Source organism: Mustela putorius, unplaced genomic scaffold, assembly GCF_011764305.1.
Source record: "Mustela putorius furo isolate JIRA1106 unplaced genomic scaffold, ASM1176430v1.1 tig00000876_pilon_pilon_pilon, whole genome shotgun sequence".
Classification (NCBI taxonomy): Eukaryota; Metazoa; Chordata; class Mammalia; order Carnivora; family Mustelidae; genus Mustela; species Mustela putorius.
The window spans coordinates 4,900,751-4,919,221 of NW_025421506.1; the positions used below are offsets into that span (position 1 = coordinate 4,900,751).

General features: G+C 40.1%; 1 protein-coding gene across 3 annotated transcripts in view; it reads right to left on the reverse strand.

Annotated features, from left to right (window-relative positions):
- Positions 1–18,471, reverse strand: part of FANCC (FA complementation group C) — a 286,431-nt gene that overhangs the window by 27,426 nt on the left and 240,534 nt on the right. For all 3 annotated transcript variants that reach the window (XM_045086109.1, XM_045086108.1, XM_004777392.3), the window contains 3 exons: positions 10,443–10,495; positions 9,028–9,127; positions 1,965–2,040 (listed from right to left, as the gene is read on the reverse strand). In XM_045086109.1, coding sequence (XP_044942044.1) covers positions 1,965–2,040; positions 9,028–9,127; positions 10,443–10,495 — 229 coding nt within the window. The remainder of the gene's footprint in view (positions 1–1,964; positions 2,041–9,027; positions 9,128–10,442; positions 10,496–18,471) is intronic.

Sequence of the window (18,471 nt, forward strand, 5' to 3'; positions counted from 1 at the left end):
CGACTCCACAAATGTCACGGATACAGGATCATATGTTATCTTTCCCTCCTTTGAATGTCCGTAAGACTTCACTGGTAGCCTCTGAAGGCGTTTCATTTTCTTCTTCGTATTAATTATTTCGACCCTCATTTCATGTGCCCCTCTACTTGTAACTCTTGGATAGTCGGGGCTCATAAGTGATCTCCCCACAGGTCTTTACAGTGGGCACAAAATCAATTTCTGATGAATAGAAAATTCTACTATTAAAAAATACTTCAGGGACATCTGGGTGGCTCAGTCAGTTAAGCGTCTGCCCTCAGCTCAGGTCATGATCCCGGGGTCCAGGGATTGAGCCCCACATCATGCTCCCTGCTCGATGAGGAGCCTGCTTCTCCCTCTGCCCCTCCTTGTGCTCTTTCTTTGTCTCAGGTAAGTAAATAAAGTATTAAAAAAATACTTCAGGGGCACCTGTGTGGCTTAGAGGTTAAAGCCTCTGACTTCGGCTAAGGTCATGATCCCAGGGTCCTGGATCGAGCCCCCCATCGGGCTCTCTGCTCAGCAGGGAGCCTACTTCCCTTCCTCCATCTGCCTGCCTCTCTGCCTACTTGTGATCTCTGCCTGTCAAATGAATAAATAAAATCTTAAAAAAAAATACTTCAATTTGTGAACTTAACATTTTACCCCCCAAAAGTAATATGCTGAAAAAAAGAATAGCAGGAACTACTGCTAAAATTCACTTACTTATGTTTGGACATAAGTCTGGGACAGTCACACAAAGGAAAAGGTAAATGGCTGACATCATGCCCAAGGTATCACCTTAGTCTTTTGTTTATAGATTTCCCAACTTAAAAACTAACAATTCCCGTATTTTTTCTGGAGCTCATTCAGCTTTTCACGCAGGCTGAGCCCAGGCTTCTCTAATCTGACCTAAGCTGTAAAGTGTACCCCTAGAAAGAGAAATGCTGACTTAGTTCTGTCTCGTTATCAAGGTTTTCTCATTGTGTTCCCACAGGATGAGTTTCATAACACTGTCGACCACAGGTTCCTTTAGCCTCATTATCACCTCTACCACTCGCACCTGAGCGGAGGGGCTCAGATGGGTCACTCTGGGTGAGAATCTACAGCTTCTGGAAAAAGGAACAAGAACTGGATTTTGTAAATTGCTCTGAAACTTTGAATCATCTGCTTTCCTTGATTAAATCAATTTACTCACGTCTCGGGAAAAAAATGCAAGGAAAACTGACATAAAAAAGGAGTATTACCAGATCTTTCTATCTTCTTTTTCCCTCCACAGTTAAAAATGCCTTCTTCTCTGGCAGAGTCTCTGCCTTTCCCTCAGATGCCAGGCTTCCATGAGAAGGACTTTATTCTCCATGCCTGAAATGGAGCCTAAACACAAGTTCCTGCACATGCTAACAAGTCCACCCCAGTTGGGTTAAGGATGGAATCAACACTTTCCCAACTGGATGTGGCCAATGGAAGGCTGGTAAATGAGATTAGAGAAGGCCATGATCTATACACTTAACTGAATTCTTTCAAAAGTCTTCCCTTGACTCAGGAGAAATTTCCCCTAAATTTCCTAGGCTTTGTTCATCATTTTATCTTTCCTTCTGTAACAAGTGGCACAGAGTAGAAAGAATGAAATACAAATGTCTTCCTCAGCCAAATCTTAGCCTGTTCCTGGCACTCAGGTGGATCTGGCTAGCACCAGTAGAGGCCTATGTTATCTGGAGCAGACTATCAAAACCTAATGAGAGGATGATTTTTTCCTTTCTTTTGGTAAGTGATGATAACTGGGAAGTCCAGAAAATTCTCATATCAAAATCCCACAGAATGTGAGACCCTGAGAGGTTGAAGGGATGTTAGAGATGACCAAGTCCATCTCCCCTGTTTTATAGATAAGGGACTGGTAGTGAAGGGTCATGATGTGTCCATGTTCTTTCTTAGAAATTATTTTAATATGATCAGAACCAACTTTCACATACCTTTTGGGTGTTGCAGCAGCACCACAACAAGAGACGGAGAGCCGTAAGGAAAGTAGGTCTTGAACGTAAACTTCAGCTACAATAGAATAAAAAATTCAAGACCACATGAACATTTGGGTTGAAAGAAATATTAAGAAAGAACAAAATACAGCATCATCTGCCCCCAAAAGACCTACTAGTACCAGCATGGTCAGAATGTTTTCTTAAACGTTTATTTTTTAAAAAGTGCTTCCAATAACCTTGTAAATATGTTCCAGAAAAATGAACCTTTTTGAAATCATCTTCTGAGGCTTAAGAAAAATAAAGTTATGTTCCTGGTGTCGTTATAGCAGTTCTTTACCTCACCTGAACCCAATTATGCACATAAATCTCTTATTTAAGTGAGAGTTTCCAAGGCAGTTTGAGATGCTAGGTATTCCAGCATGATTTTTTAACAACAAAAAAAGCATGAAACAACAATGGTGCTCACAATACTTCGAGGGCTAAAGTGCTATAGTTTTTTATACCCTCTGAACGCAGAGTGGCTTTTAAGTACTTTTATAAAAAATTAAATGAAAATCTAGAAAGAGTGAAGTCAAAACAGAACATTTCTGTCACCCCAAGAAGCTCCTTTGTGGTTCTACCACTCCCCAGCAACCAATATTTGGATTTCTGCAAGAGAGTTTAGTTTTGCTTATTCTTGAATTTCATATAAATACAAAGAGTACGCATTCTTTTGTGTCTGGTTTGGCTCCACATCTTTTTTTTGAGATTTCCATGTTAACTATGCTTGAGTCATTCTTACATTCTTTTTTATCGCCTGTAACAATCACTGTATGAATATACTGTAATGTTTTTTTATTCTCCTACTGAGGGGTATTTGGGTTGTTTCCGGTTTGGGGTATGAAAAAAGCATCAAATTAACATTCATATTTATGTCTTTTCGTAGACATGTGCTTTCATTTTTCTTGCGTAAATACCACAGAATGGAATTACTGAGTAGATGCCTGTTTAACTTTATTAAGAAAACGCCATGTAGTTTTCCAAAATGGTTGTACCATCTCACATTCCACCAGCAATTTATGAGAATCCCAGTTGTTCCACATAGCAAACATTTGATATTGTCAATCTTACTAATTTCAGCCACTCCAATAAGTATGAAATGTCACCTCTTTCTGCATTTACTATGCATCTTCTTGACAGCAAAGGATGTTGAGTGATTTTCATGTGTTTACTGCCAATTTATATATCTTTTTTGAAGTGTGTATTCATTTCTTTTGTACATTTTAAAAAAACGAGTTGTTTCTTAGGGAGTAAGAGCTTTATGTAATCTAGACACAAGTTCTCTGTTAAATGTATGTATTAAAAATATTTTCTCTTGCCTGGTGGCTTGCTTTTTCACTTTCTTAACAATGTCTACCAAAGAAAAGAAAATTTTCATTCTGATGAAATCTATAATTTACCCATTTTTTCTTGTATGGTTTATGCTTTTTTTTTTCATCCCTTGTAAGAAATCTTAGATGGTTCCAATGTAAAATATATATATATATTCTCCTACGTTTTCTTCTAGGAACTTTATAGTTTTAGCATTTATGTTGAAGTCTATGATCCATCTCAAATTAATTCTTGTATTTGTGAGGTAGAGGTTCTTTTTTGCCATATAGATATCCAGCTTTTTCAGCCCATCTGTTCAAAATGTTCTTTTTCCCCGCTGAATTGCCTTTGTGTCTCTGTCAAAGACCAACTGACTATACACACACATATACATGTATATATAAAGGATGAACTATATGGATATGTATTTCTAGACTCTTCACTCTTCAGTTCTACCAATCTATCTATCCTTTTGCTGATACCTCACAGTCTTGATCACGTAGCTTAAATTCTTGAAATCAGGTAGTATGAGTCTGCCAGGTTTTTTGTGTTTTTTTTTGTTTTTAATTTGTTTTTCAAAATTGTTCTGGATATTGTTCTGGAATTATATGGGTTCTCTCTTTAAATATTTGTTTCTTTAAGCAATGTTCTGTAGTTTCCAGCGTAGAGGTCTTATACATCTTTTATTAAATTTACTTCTAAGTATTATTTAAGATTAATTTATTTATTCTGGTAGGGGGAGGTCATGTGGACAAGGGGCGGAGGGAGAGGAAAGGCAGATTCCTCATTCAGCATAGAGCCCAATGCAGGCCCAATCTCAGGACCCCGAGATCATGACCTGAGCCGAAACCAAGAGCTGGACACCCAACTGACAGCGCCCCCCAAGCGCCCCTTAAGTATTTTAAGTAACTGTGCATTTGCCTTTCTCTCTCTGCTTCTGTCAATTTTTGCTTCATGTATTTTGGAACTCTGTTATTAGGATCATACCCATCTATAATTGGTATTTCTCCTGATAACCTGACCGTGGTGCCATTATAAAATGTCCCTCTTTATCTCTGGTCATACCTTGTCTTGAAGTCTATATCATCTGTGGCTTGTAGTGCCATACCAGCTTTCTGCGCTTATTATATGTATAACCTTTCTTTTCTTTTACTTTTAATCTACCTCTGTCTTATAGTTAGAATGGATCTCTTGAAAACAACATATAGTTGGATCTTGGTTTTTTATCCAATCTAACATTTGTGCCTTTTTACTAGCATATTTAGCTAATTATTATTTAATTTTTGTAATTAATATACTTGTTAGTATGTTTGGGTTTAAGTCTACCTTTTGATGTTTTCTTTTGTCCCATTTATTTATTTTTTGTTCCTCTGGCAACTAATAGTCCCGTCTTAATTACGTCTCAAGTCCATCAGTTCGTGCCTTCATTTCTGGGCATCAGTGACCCTACAAAACCCTCTCCCACTTCTCATATAAGAGATCTAAGGAGACAGTTAGCAGAGACCCCAATGTAGTTTCCTTTTTTCAAGGCTTAAATCTCCTCCAATTTCTATGTACTTTTTTGGTTGCTCTCTAGTACCTTCAAATTGTTTTTAAACATAATTTGCTCAGTGGAAGATTTAGTCTAATACGTTATTGGACTCTGCCACAGTTGGAACCAGAAACTGAACCTATATGCAAGTTTAGAAAAAGTGGCTTGTTGTGGCAGCACTAATCCAGCTGGGCACATTGATGGAGCTGCACTGTACTTGCCAAACACAACAGGGTGAGAGGAAAGGATAAAAAGAGAATGCGAAGCACTGAAGACAAACATTTCTGACAATGGGAAAAAATGTGGATGAATGGGATTTCTCATAAACTGTTGGGGGAAGTATAAATCGGCCCATCCACATATGAGAACAATTTGGCAGTATCTACGGAAGCTAAATCTTTGCATACCTAATAACTGGCACTTCCACTCCTGAATATATATCCCAGACTGTCCAGAGCAACCTTATTTCTAAAGGAAAACAAAATCTGGAAACAACCCAGAGGCCTACCACCACTTTCCCAACAATATACTATGTAGCAACACCCCACCATGGCTACACACAACATAGGGCAATCTTGGTGAATGGAAAAAGCAAGGCTCAAAAGACTGCATATAGTATGCCACTCTTGTCTGTTGTTTGTTTTATGAAGTGCCAAAAAGTATAGAAAACATGGTTTCGGAAATCCCATATATGTGATCACACTATTTTCAGAAAAAGCAAAGGAATGATAAACATAAATTCAAAACAATGGCTATGTGGGGGAGAAAGGCCAGGCTATGTGGATACAGATAAATTATTGTTACCGGTCCAGGTCTCGTTTGGATATCAGATTCACAGATACTCATTTTATTAAGAATAAATGCATGCATGAATGAATAAAACATAGAAAGGAAGGAGAGTTGTTCATGGATTACACAGGACAGGGGGTGTTCTGCATTGATTATGATTAATCTAAAAATGGGCACTCAAGAAGGCAGGAGATCACTGATGAGAAATGTTGTCAATTAAAAAGGAAGGCAATCAGTAACAGCCCCACAAAGGGAAATGATAAAATACATTATATGAAGGCCTGTGCAAAGATAAGAGGTTACAGCTCTCTTATTCTGAGCCCAAAGTCAGGGCAATGACTTCTTCTTTCGTTTTTGGATCCCTGCCCTGCTTTCCACTGGGACTCAGTGTGTACCCCTTCATATCACCAGAGCCATGTAGCCTGAGCAGGGTAATATTCTAAATGAAGAGCAACAGAAATAAAAAAAGAAAAGCAAAGCAACAGAAATAGAACGAACAATCCTAAAATTTGTGTGGAACCACAAAAAACCCTGAGCAGGCAAAGTGATCTTGAGAAAGAACAAAGCTAGAATCAGCATACCCTCTGATTTCAAACCTTATTACAAATATATAGTAATCAAAGCAGTACAGTACTGGCATAAAAATAGACCTACAGATCAACAAAACAGAACAGAGGGCCCAGAAATAAACCCACACATACATGGTCATGGAGCCAAGAATATGCAAAGGGGAAAGGATAGTCTCTTCAATTAACGGTGTTGGGAAAATTGGACAACCACATGTGAAAGAGAAGCTGGACCCCTATCTTAACAACATATACAAAAAATAAAACTCAAAATAGATTAGAGACTGGAACATTAGGACCTGAAACTATAAAACTCCTAGAAGAAAACACAGATGGGAAAATCCTCAACAATGGCCTTGGTGATGATTTTTGTATCTGATTCTAAAGGCAAAGAGAACCAAAGTGAAACTAAGTAAGTGAACCACATCAAACTAAAAAGCTTCTGTACAGCAAAAGATACCATCAGCAGAATGAAAACGCAACTTACAGAATAGGAGAAAATATTTGTAAATCATATCTGAAGAGGGGTTAATATCTAAAATATATAAAGAATTCATACACCGCAATACAAAAAAAATCTGATTAAAAAAAAGAAAATATGAACAGACATTTTTCTGGAGAAGACCTACAGATGGCCAACAGGTATATGAAAAGGTGTTCAACGTCATTTATTACCAGAAAAATACAGATCAAAACCACAATGAGGCATCACTTGACATCTGTAAGAATAGCTAGTATCAAAAAGACAAGAATAACAGGTGTTGGCAAGGATGTGGAAAAAGAGGAACCACAGGGCACTGTTGGTGGGAATGTAAATTGGTGCAGCCACTCTGAAAAGCAGTATGGAGGTCCCTGAAAAAGCAAAACTATAAATACCAAATGATCCGGTATCCCACTACTGGGTACTTACCCAGTGAAAATGCAAACACTAACTCAAAAAGTAGTTAACTAACTGCACCCCCTATGTTCACTGTAGCACTGTTTACAGCATCAATGACATGAAAACAACCTAGGTGTCCACTGACGGATGAATGAAGAAAGGAAATGGACTATTATTAAGCCGTTAAAAAAAGAGCTATCTTGCCATCTGCAACAACATGCATGGAACCCGAGGGCATTATGCTACATGAAATAAGTCAGACACAGACAAAGTCAAAACAAAGCAAACAGCACATGAGCTCAGAGGTACAGAGAACAGATCGGTGGTTGCCAGAGGCTGACTAGGGGGTGGGTGAAATGAGTGAAGGGGATGATCAAAAGGTACAAACACTTCCAGTATAAAATAAGTAAGTCTCATAGATGTAACGTACAGCATAAAAACTAGTTAATAACACTGTATTGCATATCTGAAATCTGCTAAGAGAGTAGATCTTAATAGTTCTCACCATAAGGAAAAAAAAATTGTAACTTTGTGGTGACAGAAATTAACTAGACTTACTGTGAACATTTCACATTATACACAAATATTGAATCATGTTGTACACCTGAAACAGGTATTTGTTAATTAGACCTCAATAAAAAAAATAAGAATAGACAAATTAATTAAAACAACTGCAACTCCAGTCCAAATACACAAGCCCTCAGCCAATAGCCAGGAGCAAGGCTGATAAGCACACTTAAGCTAATGCTTTAACCAGTGTCTTCTGCCCCAGGCTAGGTGTTGTTCAGCGGTAAAGGGACAAGTCTTCTAGAGGTTGGTTCCTAACTGGGAATACAAAGAATGCACAAGAGAGGAAAAAAGATATTTATAATCATGCCTCAAAATGGGTGTGAGGGCCAACCAAAACCTTTCTGCAGCGCTCTCCTCCTTCCCGAATTCCACGCTGGGTACCACTGAAACATGGTTTGCTACATTCTATTTAACCTCCTTAGGGAAAAAGGATGGGAGAAAATACATCATAAATATTTATGATTGCCTTAAAAAGCGGAAACATCTGCTAAAACCTGAGAGGTTTCTTTGGTGTAGGGTGAGCAGAGCTAGCGCCACACAGCATGGTTGTTTTCAGTCAGGTTGCGGAAAGCATGTGAGGGCCTGGAGCCCCCCTCTTGGGAAGCTGCAGTGGACCCAGGAACCTGGACAGGCAAAGCACTATACACAGTACAGGTGTAACATGCCCGAAAGTGAAAGCTCTGGGAGAATGCTTCCTGTTTCACAAGGTCCCTCTAATCAGTTCCCGGCAGGGGTGGTCTGGCTTCTACTGATGGAGCCTCACAGTGTAAGTCTTCCTACGGCCCCCATGCCTGGCTTCTTGATCACTGATGTGTCTGACTTGCACCTCTTGGTCACTGCCGTTCCAAGCTGCTTCTCTATAATGATTCAAATCTCTTCGTGTCACTCTCACTGGCTCCTTTCTCTCCTGGAACACAGTTCACATTTGGGTCTCTCCCAACTAGGCAAGGGAACTCTAGTAATTAAGAATGTTGAGTACTGCTTTGTAATATGTGGCATTTCCTTCTTAGCACATGCCATATAGACTCCGGAATGCCTGGGCAGGGCAGAGGCCCACTTGGAAGACAGCAGGCAACCCAGGGCCCAGAAAATGCCTCCTCCAGGTAGCACGTGCTGGCAAGACAGTTCTCTGACACTACAGTAGGCAAATGCTTCTGGGTACCAGGCACAGGGCAGACAGGAACTATCCTGATTTATTTTCAATTAAAATGGTTTTACCTTTGCTGGGGGATTCATTTGGAAGCGTTCTTCATAAGCAAAACAGTCCATCAACATTACTAAACATAAAGTGCTCCTTCCTGGTGATTAGCTAGATACTTTTAACAAGCCTTTTCTGTCCTTGGGGGAATGAATAATATATGCAATATAACAAACCTGCTTGTTTTTTTTTTCCAGAGCTTCCACAAAGCACCCTGTAAACACCTGAATAGCGGCTATTACTTCTGGGGCTCCGTTGGTTTCCAGGAGCGCATACCTGAGCAATGCAAAGACAGACGACAACACATTTAATGATTAATCTGGCAAACACATGAGGCTGAATTGTAAAAGGGAGAGTGGAAACATTTTTGTGCCATAAGCTTCAGCAGTATCTTAGCTCATCAGATTTCAGTCCTTGTGTGAAAGTAGGAGAAATTTGTCATTCTTTTTCTAAGTTCTTTCCTTAAAATAGCAATCTGTGGAGCTTCCTTTCTTGGTTTTTAAATTATTAAGCACTGAATATCCCTTCTATACAGGCCTGAGTGCTCTTTAGAAATACTCACACGCTGTATGCCCAGGCATGCAAAATCAACAGACCTTTTGCTTTTTCAAGTGGAGAAAGAGCTGCCCAAGGGGTAAAACGCCTTGGTCAAATCCACCCAGCAAAGCGGTGGAAGAATCTGTGGGAGAATCTGCATCCTACCTGGATTGGTTTCTGTGCATTTTCTTACAACTAATTTTATGCTGAAACAAAAGATACCACCTCAAACTTTGCTGGCTTTAAGCTAAAAAGATCATTCTGACTTACTCCCGTGCTCACTTATTTAGCCTGAAGTTGGTATGCTTCAGCACCGACTCAAGGGCTGGGTTATTTGCTGTTGTAAAAATTCCTCTCCCCAGTGTTGCTGTCTGTCCAGGAGGCTCTGCTGCTGAGGGGAGGAGGACGGCTGGGGGAGGGTAAGCTCCCCCCTCCGGGCTGCACCAGCACCTGGGAAAGGGGACGGGAAACCCTCCCTGGGTAACAAGCTCCCACTAACTGCCAACCATAACCCTACCTGCTATCCAGTGGTCTCCCATCTCTCATCATCTGGAAATCCAATGAGCTTCCTAAGAAGTACTCATATTTGCAAAATTAATGTGTTGCAGGATAACATGCACAACTGATTTTGCCTTTCAGCTCTCTTAAGAATGGCATTATTTGTTTATTTTTCTTGGTTTCTCCTTAGCTTTAAAATCCTTTAAAAAGATTGGTCAGCCCTCATGTGGTGAAGGAAGTACACTGCTATGCTTTATTTTGAGCTGAGAAAAATCCAACATGAACAGTTAATGATTTAATACCTAATTCAATTTTGCCTTTCTATTATTATTACTAAAATTTTAAATGGCTTTAAAAACGTTATTTTAATTCTTAGGCATTGGCTTTTAAATATACATTGACATTTCGGTTTTACCAAATAGCTCAGAGCGGTAAGACAGAATCAGAAACTAACTTCTCCACGGTAGAGCCAGAGACTATCACAAAAATTTTTATTCATATTTGGAAACTGAGCTTTTTCTGGATCGGTTATTAGTAAAAACGGCACACCATTTACCTGAACGTTTCATCGACAACTCTGAATATGGCAGGGTGGCAGGCTGCTTCAGGCTGTGAAGGAAGAGACCAAAAAAAAGTAAAATATCAGAAGCATTTCACTGATAACATATGACCAGTAATTATCAGAGATATGAGTTGTCCAGAACTGCTGGTGTCTAGAAAATGGGTGTATCCCTTCGGGTTAGATAAAACAAAAACAAAAACAAAAACAAACAACCCTGAGTACATGGAAAAAGGTTTGCATTACAAACACAAACTGGTTCTCTAGGAGCAAAGAGATTATGGGCAAGCTTTATTTCCTCTTTATACTCCTGTATGTTCCACATTTTCTCCAATGGGTCAATATGATCCAGAGAAAGAATCAATAAGTATCATGGGAAATTTAAAAATACCTTTCACCAGCATGTTGTAGTAAAGGCAGAGCTTGCCTGTGTAGCTAGTTGACACTTGCTCATGTCTGGCTATCCCGCCATGGCCCAGAAGTGTCCCAAGGTCAGGTCTGGGTCTGCTCTCTTTTTATTCCTCCTTATTATGCAATGAGTACATAGTAATTTAGAAATATTATTAAGGATAACAGTGACTACTACCATCCTGGTCTAAATAATATCACATCTCAGTGCACTATGAATTTAGCAGCTTAAATTATTTAGGATGAAAAAGGGGCCCATGAAAATAAAATATAGATACCATCACCTTGAACAAGAAAAGTAATTTATTCTGTGAAGATTTTTGTGATGATTTCAATATGTAGAAGTTGACCTACTGTGGCCTAGGTGGGCCTGTCCCAGGTTCTCTATCTTTTCAGCTAGAACTCAAAGCATAAGATTAAAGCCAGATGAAAATGCCATTTGGGGCGGGGGAGGGGGGGCGCCTGGGTGGCTCAGTTGGTTAAATGTCTGCCTTTGGCTCAGATCATGATCCCAGGATCCTGAGTTCAGCATCAGGCTCCCTGCTCAGTGGGGAGCCTGCTTCTCCCTCTGACTGCAGCTTCCCATGCTTGTACTCTCTGACAAATAAATAAACAAAACCTTAAAAAAAAAAAAAGAATATGCCATTTGTGTTCTGAAATAGAGATTTTAGAGTAGCATCCGAATGTGAGTAGATTAAGCTCTACAAGGGACATTTCTTTGAGTCCTTGATATGACCAGCTTCACAGCCCCCTCAACAAAAATGAAGAAAAGATATGCTTTGCCTCCTAAGTTTTCTGGGTCATGCTGAAGAATGGAACCTATCTCCACTGATTTTCTTTTCCACTCTCCAGGAAGCACTTTTGAATTGTAACATTGAACGTATGCCATCTAGTGTTCACATCCTGCTACTACAGGCTGTCGCAGGAGGCTCCTGGCAAGAACACTGCCACTTGTTCAAAGGATGGGAAAATTTCCTTTTAATTACTGGAAGAGAGAGATTTGTTCTTTACAAGTTACAAATTACTACTCTTTAAGCAGAGTAACCCATATTCCCTAATCCTTAACTGATGTGTATTTTTAACTAAAATAAGACAACTAAATATTCTCATAGGTAAGTTCATTATGTACTCAAGAAATAATTTGGCAGGACCATGGCTCAACAGAAGGGAGGCAAATTATTTCTTGGCTTTGATCTCAGGCAAGTCAGTTAATCTCCCTGTGTCTGAGACCCACTGTAAATAATAACAGTTATTAAGAGGTCACTGGATAAATGCCCAGAAAATATCGTAAATGTTTCTACATATTCATAATGGAAAAATCAAACAAGAAGGGAAAAGCAAACTATATGTCTTATAGCGATTCATCAGATTTTCCAAAAATTTTTCAAATGTTCATAGATGGACAATATGCCTGAAAAAGTGTTCAAGACCAAACAACACTATCACGTGCCCACAAGCAGACAGACATACAGAGCCTGAAAATGTACTGATAGAAAACCAAAATTAGAAATGGTAAAATAGTACTATTCTTTTCGATCCAAATGGTCTAATTAATCCAGAGCCACTAGGTAAACTTGATGGTAGGAGAAAATCATTCAGTACTAATTACAGGGGAGTGCCTGGTTGGCTCCAGTCAGTTAAGCATCTGCCTTCAACTCAGGTTATGATCCCAGAGTCCGGGAGTGCTGGGATCAAGCCCTGCATCAGGCTCCCTGCTCAGCGGAGTGTCTGCTTCTCCCTCTGCCCTTCCCCCCACTTGTGCTCTCTCTCTCTCAAATAAAGAAATAAAATCTTTAAAAAATATATTAATTACAGGGATTTCTAAATGGCCAATGAAAAGATAATCCAATGGGTAGAATAGGGGGAGAAGCAAGAATGTTCTAACTCAGTTTGTTAAGAGAGGACTAGAGTTTGGACATACTTTTTTTTTTTTAAGATTTTATTTATTTATTAGACAGAAATCACAAGTAGGCAGAGAGGCAGGCAGAGAGAGAGGAGGAGGCAGGCTCCCTGCTGAGCAGAGAGCCCGATGCGGGGCTCGATCTCAGGACCCTGGGATTGTGACCTGAGCCGAAGGCAGAGGCTTTAACCCACTGAGCCACCCAGGCGCCTCATGGACATACTTTTATGCAGTGTTTTCTATCAAAACCGCTCAATCCAATGTTTTAAATGTCTCCAGAATGTGTGGGACCGCCTGCTCTCTCCATGCCAATGGACTGACTCTCTGCTTAGATTTCCTTCTGTCTAAATATTTCAGACTTTTGTTTGCTCTCAGCCTGCTTCTACAACTCATTTTAGCTTTTACAACCGATAAAATGCCAGGAGGCAGGAGAACCTTGCTGAAACAGCAGTGGCGGAGATTCTGATTTAAAAACCAGTCTTCCTTGCTGCCCCGGAGCTGAGAACAGCCCTTTCTCATCCGCAGCCTTTACTGACGGTTTTAAAAGTGAGACTCTTTACGCTTCCCGAGCACATAAATTCAGGGTCCGTGAGTCCCCTCATGAGGCTGGAGTGTTCACAGGCCAGGCATATGTCCCAGTGACATCAAATCACAAAAGCAAACTTAAGCTGCTTTCCTTATCAAGAGAATCTTCCAAATAGAATTAAAGTCTTAATTTATGCTTCTTTGGAAGCCATAATCCACCCCCCCCACAATCTTTACAGCATCCTTGTGAGGAAAAAGCCAAACATTTAACCCCTCTGTGCCCTGTCATATTTGTAGAATGGGACCCTACAGTAACCCACCACAGGCCACTCTGCAACCCAGAGCTGCGAACCCTAGCTCTAAAGCCCTACAATCCGGGTGATTATCTTTCTTGTAAAAATGAGGGAAAGAAAAACTTTCTTGGGTTCCATCTGTTTGTCTGTTTTTCTCCATCCTACCAAAATCTGTTTCTTCTCAATCTCTGTTCTTCTCCATCTGGCCTAATGATTTCCATGTACAGATTATTTCAAGTCTAGGGAAACTATGTCACCAAGAGGCCATCAATAACACACGGTTTGCCCTACTCCCCTCCCCTCACACCACCCCCAATCCTTTCACTGAATGTTGGAGGGAGAACAGAAGATGATGATGGAGAGCTCTGGACTCCGGCTTCCTTTTCTTATGGACCAGATTGTTCCGTTGGGTGTGCATCTCCTTCCCATCTCCCACAGCTCCCCAGAAATGCACCGTTTATCTCCTCTCTGCCTACGACAGCCCATTCCCAGCCCTCAACAAAACCAGGGAAGACAAAGTCAACACAGAAAAATGCGCTGTGGCCATGTGCTGTGCTCTCGGCCTGTGTTGTGGGGGAAAGGTGAGAGAGAGGCCAACTGTACAAATAACATCCATGCCTATGCTCTGCCCTTGATGCCTAATCTGTTATTTTCATCCCAATTCATCAAGGATTATTACAAGCTACTTGACACTTGAAAGAGGCCTGAGAACATGGAAGAACAGAATTCTCATGGAAGAAATCTTTCCTCTTTCCTATGATTTTCTGATTCCTTGTGTGTGCTCAATAGATTATGGGGAGAAGGGAAAGAAGAGAGAGAATACAAACGAGAAGGGGAAATTGTACTATGATTCAAGGTAATTCACAGACAAAAGTGAATGCCTCACAGAAGAAAGGGCAGTGAGGAAACAGAAAAGTTCTCAAGCCTTTTCCATTTATCATCCTTCATATCATCCTTAGATATTTTAATCTAAAAAAATAAAGAGGGAAATCGGAGGTAAGAGATAAGATGAAATTCAGGAAGCCAGGAACAGATTTTAGGATAGTTAAATATTTTACTCAGGAATGGTCATTCTCTTTAAGAAGAAATGGCTGACGAGAAGCTTGCCCTCCAGTGCACGCAGGAGCCGGCAGTCCCAGCCCACTCCTCTGAACCCCTGATGGGTGGGAGCCCCTATGGGGTGTGACTACATGATACACGTACATAATTAAAGGGTAACTATATTTATCAGAAAATAACTTTCCTCTTTTAAAAAAGGGATTCTCGGGACGCCTGGGTGGCTCAGTTGGTTGGGCGGCTGCCTTCGGCTCGGGTCATGATCCCAGCGTCCTGGGATCGAGTCCCACATCGGGCTCCTTGCTTGGCGGGGAGCCTGCTTCTCCCTCTGCCTCTGCCTGCCACTCTGTCTGCCTGTGCTTGCTTTCGCTTCTCTCTCTATGACAAATAAATAAATAAAATCTTTAAAAAAAAAAAAAAAAAAAAAAAAAAAAAAAAAAAGGGATTCTCCAGGTGATTCATTCTAATAGTAAACTCCTTTATGGAATTCAAAAAACAGTTTGGTTTTTTAAGATAACGACTTATATGAAATATGAAATATTTGTATCTATTGTGTAAGGTAAAGCACCTTTATTAGTATGTATGTTATATTATACCATTTTCTTCTTTCCTGCTCTCAGAATGCTAAACATAAGACTGTAAATATCCCTTTTACATTTCAGGACTTATTTTGTTTCAAAACACTCAAGTTTCTTTCAACAAATTTGAGCTTGGAAAAATTATTCTTTCTTTTTAATCTTTACCAGATGTTGTTTACACTATAAGCAATTTTTTTCAGTACTCCATAATGCAATTATTGTTTAATTAGTGATAAATGTATCATTTCTGGGCTTAACAGAAAAACAACTTAAGCACCAAATATACTTCTTCTAAATTTACCCAATGTCAGCTCTGGATGCAGAACTAAGATCCCCCAAACCTAAAGTTCCTTCCACCCTTGCCCAGTGACTTCTACCTAGTGAGCCTGTGCAGTTTGAGCAGAAGATAGCAGAAGATAGCCCGTTAGCTTCCTGCTGCTTCTTGGCTCAGTCACTAAGTGGCACTGAAACCCTGAACACTTTGTTTTTTTTTTTTTCTTCTCTCCCTTCATTTGTCTGGTCAGTTGCAAAGTCCTGCATCCCCAACAGTAAGAATCCTCAGCACTTGCAATCTGGGCCTCCTTCTTTGCAGAGACTTAGCTTAGAGCGGGGAGGGGTGTATGTGTGTGTCTGGTGCCCCCTAGAGGTCAATGCTGGGAAGTGTAGCTATTGTCTCAGATGCAGATTCTTCCCCACCCCACCCCCCAAAGATTTTATTTAATTCACAGAGATCACAAGTAGGCAGAGAGGCAGCAGAGAGAGAGGGAGAAACAGGCTCCCCGTCAAGCAGAGAGCCCGATGCGGGACTTGATCCCAGGACCCTGAGATCATGACTTGAGCTGAAGGCAGAGGCTTTAACCTACTGAGCCACCCAGGTGCCCCTCAGATATAGATTCTTTACCTTTTTGCTACAAGCATAAGGCACCACCACACTTTTCTATCTGACCACTGCTAAATTACATGCACCACATTAAAGAGCTGGAAAGAAAGAAAGAAAGAAAGAAGTGCTTAAAAGACTGCTAATGAAAAAGCAGGAAAAGAAAACCCTAGAACATTAGTAAGAAGTTATTCAAGCACAGAAAACTGACATCATCTGGGATGTAGAGTTAATTCTATATAATCTTTTATTAAAGGGGAACTGTGCTGGGAATGTTTTGCAAAGGAAGTTTTTCTTTTTGAAGTGGCTACAATTGCTCTTTGGAGAATGAAGACAAGAACACATCCTATCTCACATCAGAGAGATCCTATTCGCACATCAGTGTCCACTGAGGTATCTGCATGTTTTTTACTCTTAAGCTCTTACTAGATTAAGAACCAATTCCTTCCCACCTCCCCTCCCAAGCTTTACTGAGGTGTACTTGACAAAGATAAAGGAATTATTTTAATTGAGCTACAAAGACTTTCAGGTAGGACGGAATATGAGGAGTATTTTCCGATTCAAATCTGAATAAGCAAAACAAAATGAACCCCATCGCCCTTTCCCCTCTCCTCCCTGCTCTTTCCTGGGCAAATCTTTTTGTGAAGGCGAGGGAGCAGCTTCTCTGGATCCAGCTGGAGGGGCAGGCGGCGTGCGGGGTCAGCCAACGAATGAGTGAATGAAAGGGCATGGGAACCGGGGTACATCCCGGCCCTGGCATGCAGCAGGGCAGCCGAGCACAGCACCACCGTGCCACCCAGCCAGGGCTTCTCATTCAAATGTGGAATAGAAACAATAGCTTTCTGGGCTCCACAGACAGAATTGTAGCTGGAAAACATACCATTCTTCTGATTCTGCTCAGTCTTGGGAAACCAAACAGTGTCAAAAAACCTGCATAATTAGCAAGCGGCTTTCACTGCTTTGGTGACATCAGTTTTTAAGGTAGGTCTGAAGCTATGGATTACGGTCTTACAGTGTGTGTTCTGTCAAGGAAAATACAAAACTATCTGCTTTGAAAAGTTTCGGTCTACAGAGTAAATGACAAACAGAGGCTAATACTGCAATTTATTTAGAAGCCACCAGATGTGGCAGGTAGCCATGAACTTGGGGGCAGTTCAGCCCATGGAACCCAATGGGTAAGTCTCAAAAGTAAGCAGGTTTTGAAAACTTTTTATTTTTTTAATAAAAAATAAAATATATTTTATTTTAAATAAATAAATAAAAATATTTTAAATTTATTTTAAATAAATAAAAAATATTTATTTGTCAGAGAGAGAGAGGGAGAGAACATGCACATACAAGCAGGAGGAAGAGCAGGCAGAGAGAGGAAGCAGGCTCTCCACTGAGCAAGGAACATGATGTGGGACTCAATCCCAGGACCCTGGGATCATGACCTGAGCCAAAGGCAGACACTTAACTGACTGAGCCACCCAGGTGTCCCTTGTTTTTTATTTTAGAAGTCAAAAAGATATATATGCATTTAGAATTAAGGTAATATTAGATGGGTGCCTTATTCTTAGTCTTCAGGCCTTACAAGCTACACAGTTAATGCAATCTGTATCAAAATACCACCAGCAATTTTCACACTTCTTAATTTTGTATGGAGTTCTGAAATTTGTATAGAAGAAGACCCTGAATAGCCAAAGCAGTCTTGAAAAAGCAAAGCCAAGCCGGAGGCATCACAATTCTACACTTCAAGTTATATTACGAGCCGTATTAACCAAAACAGTATGGTACTGGCACAAAAAGAGATACAAAGATCAATGGAACAGAATTGAAAATCCAGAAAATCCAGAAATAAGCCCACAATTATATGGTCAATTTATCTTCAACAAGGCAGGAAAGAATATCCAATGGGAAAAAGTTTCTTCAACAAATGGTGTTGGGAAAACAGGACAGCAACATGCAAAAGAATGAAACTGGACCACTTTCCTACACTGTACACAAAAATAATTTCAAAAAGGATTAAAGACCTATATATGAGACCTGAAACCATAAAGATTCTAGAAGAGAACACAGGCAGTAACTTTTTGGACATTAGCTGTAGCAACTTCTTTCTAGATATGAAACTTCTTTCTAGCTATGTCTCCTGAGACAAGGAAAATAAAAGCAAAAACAAACTATTGGGACTACATCAAAACAGAAAGCTTCTATACAGCAAAGGAAACAGTGAACAAAAAGAAAAGGCAACCTATAGAATGGAAGAGGATATTTGCAAATGCCATATTCAATAAAGGGTTGGCATCCAAAATAAATAAAGAACTTATAAAATTCAATACCACCCAAAAAGAAGCAACAAACGAGCAAAGGGAAAAAGAGAGACAAACCAAGAAACAGACTCTTAATTTTA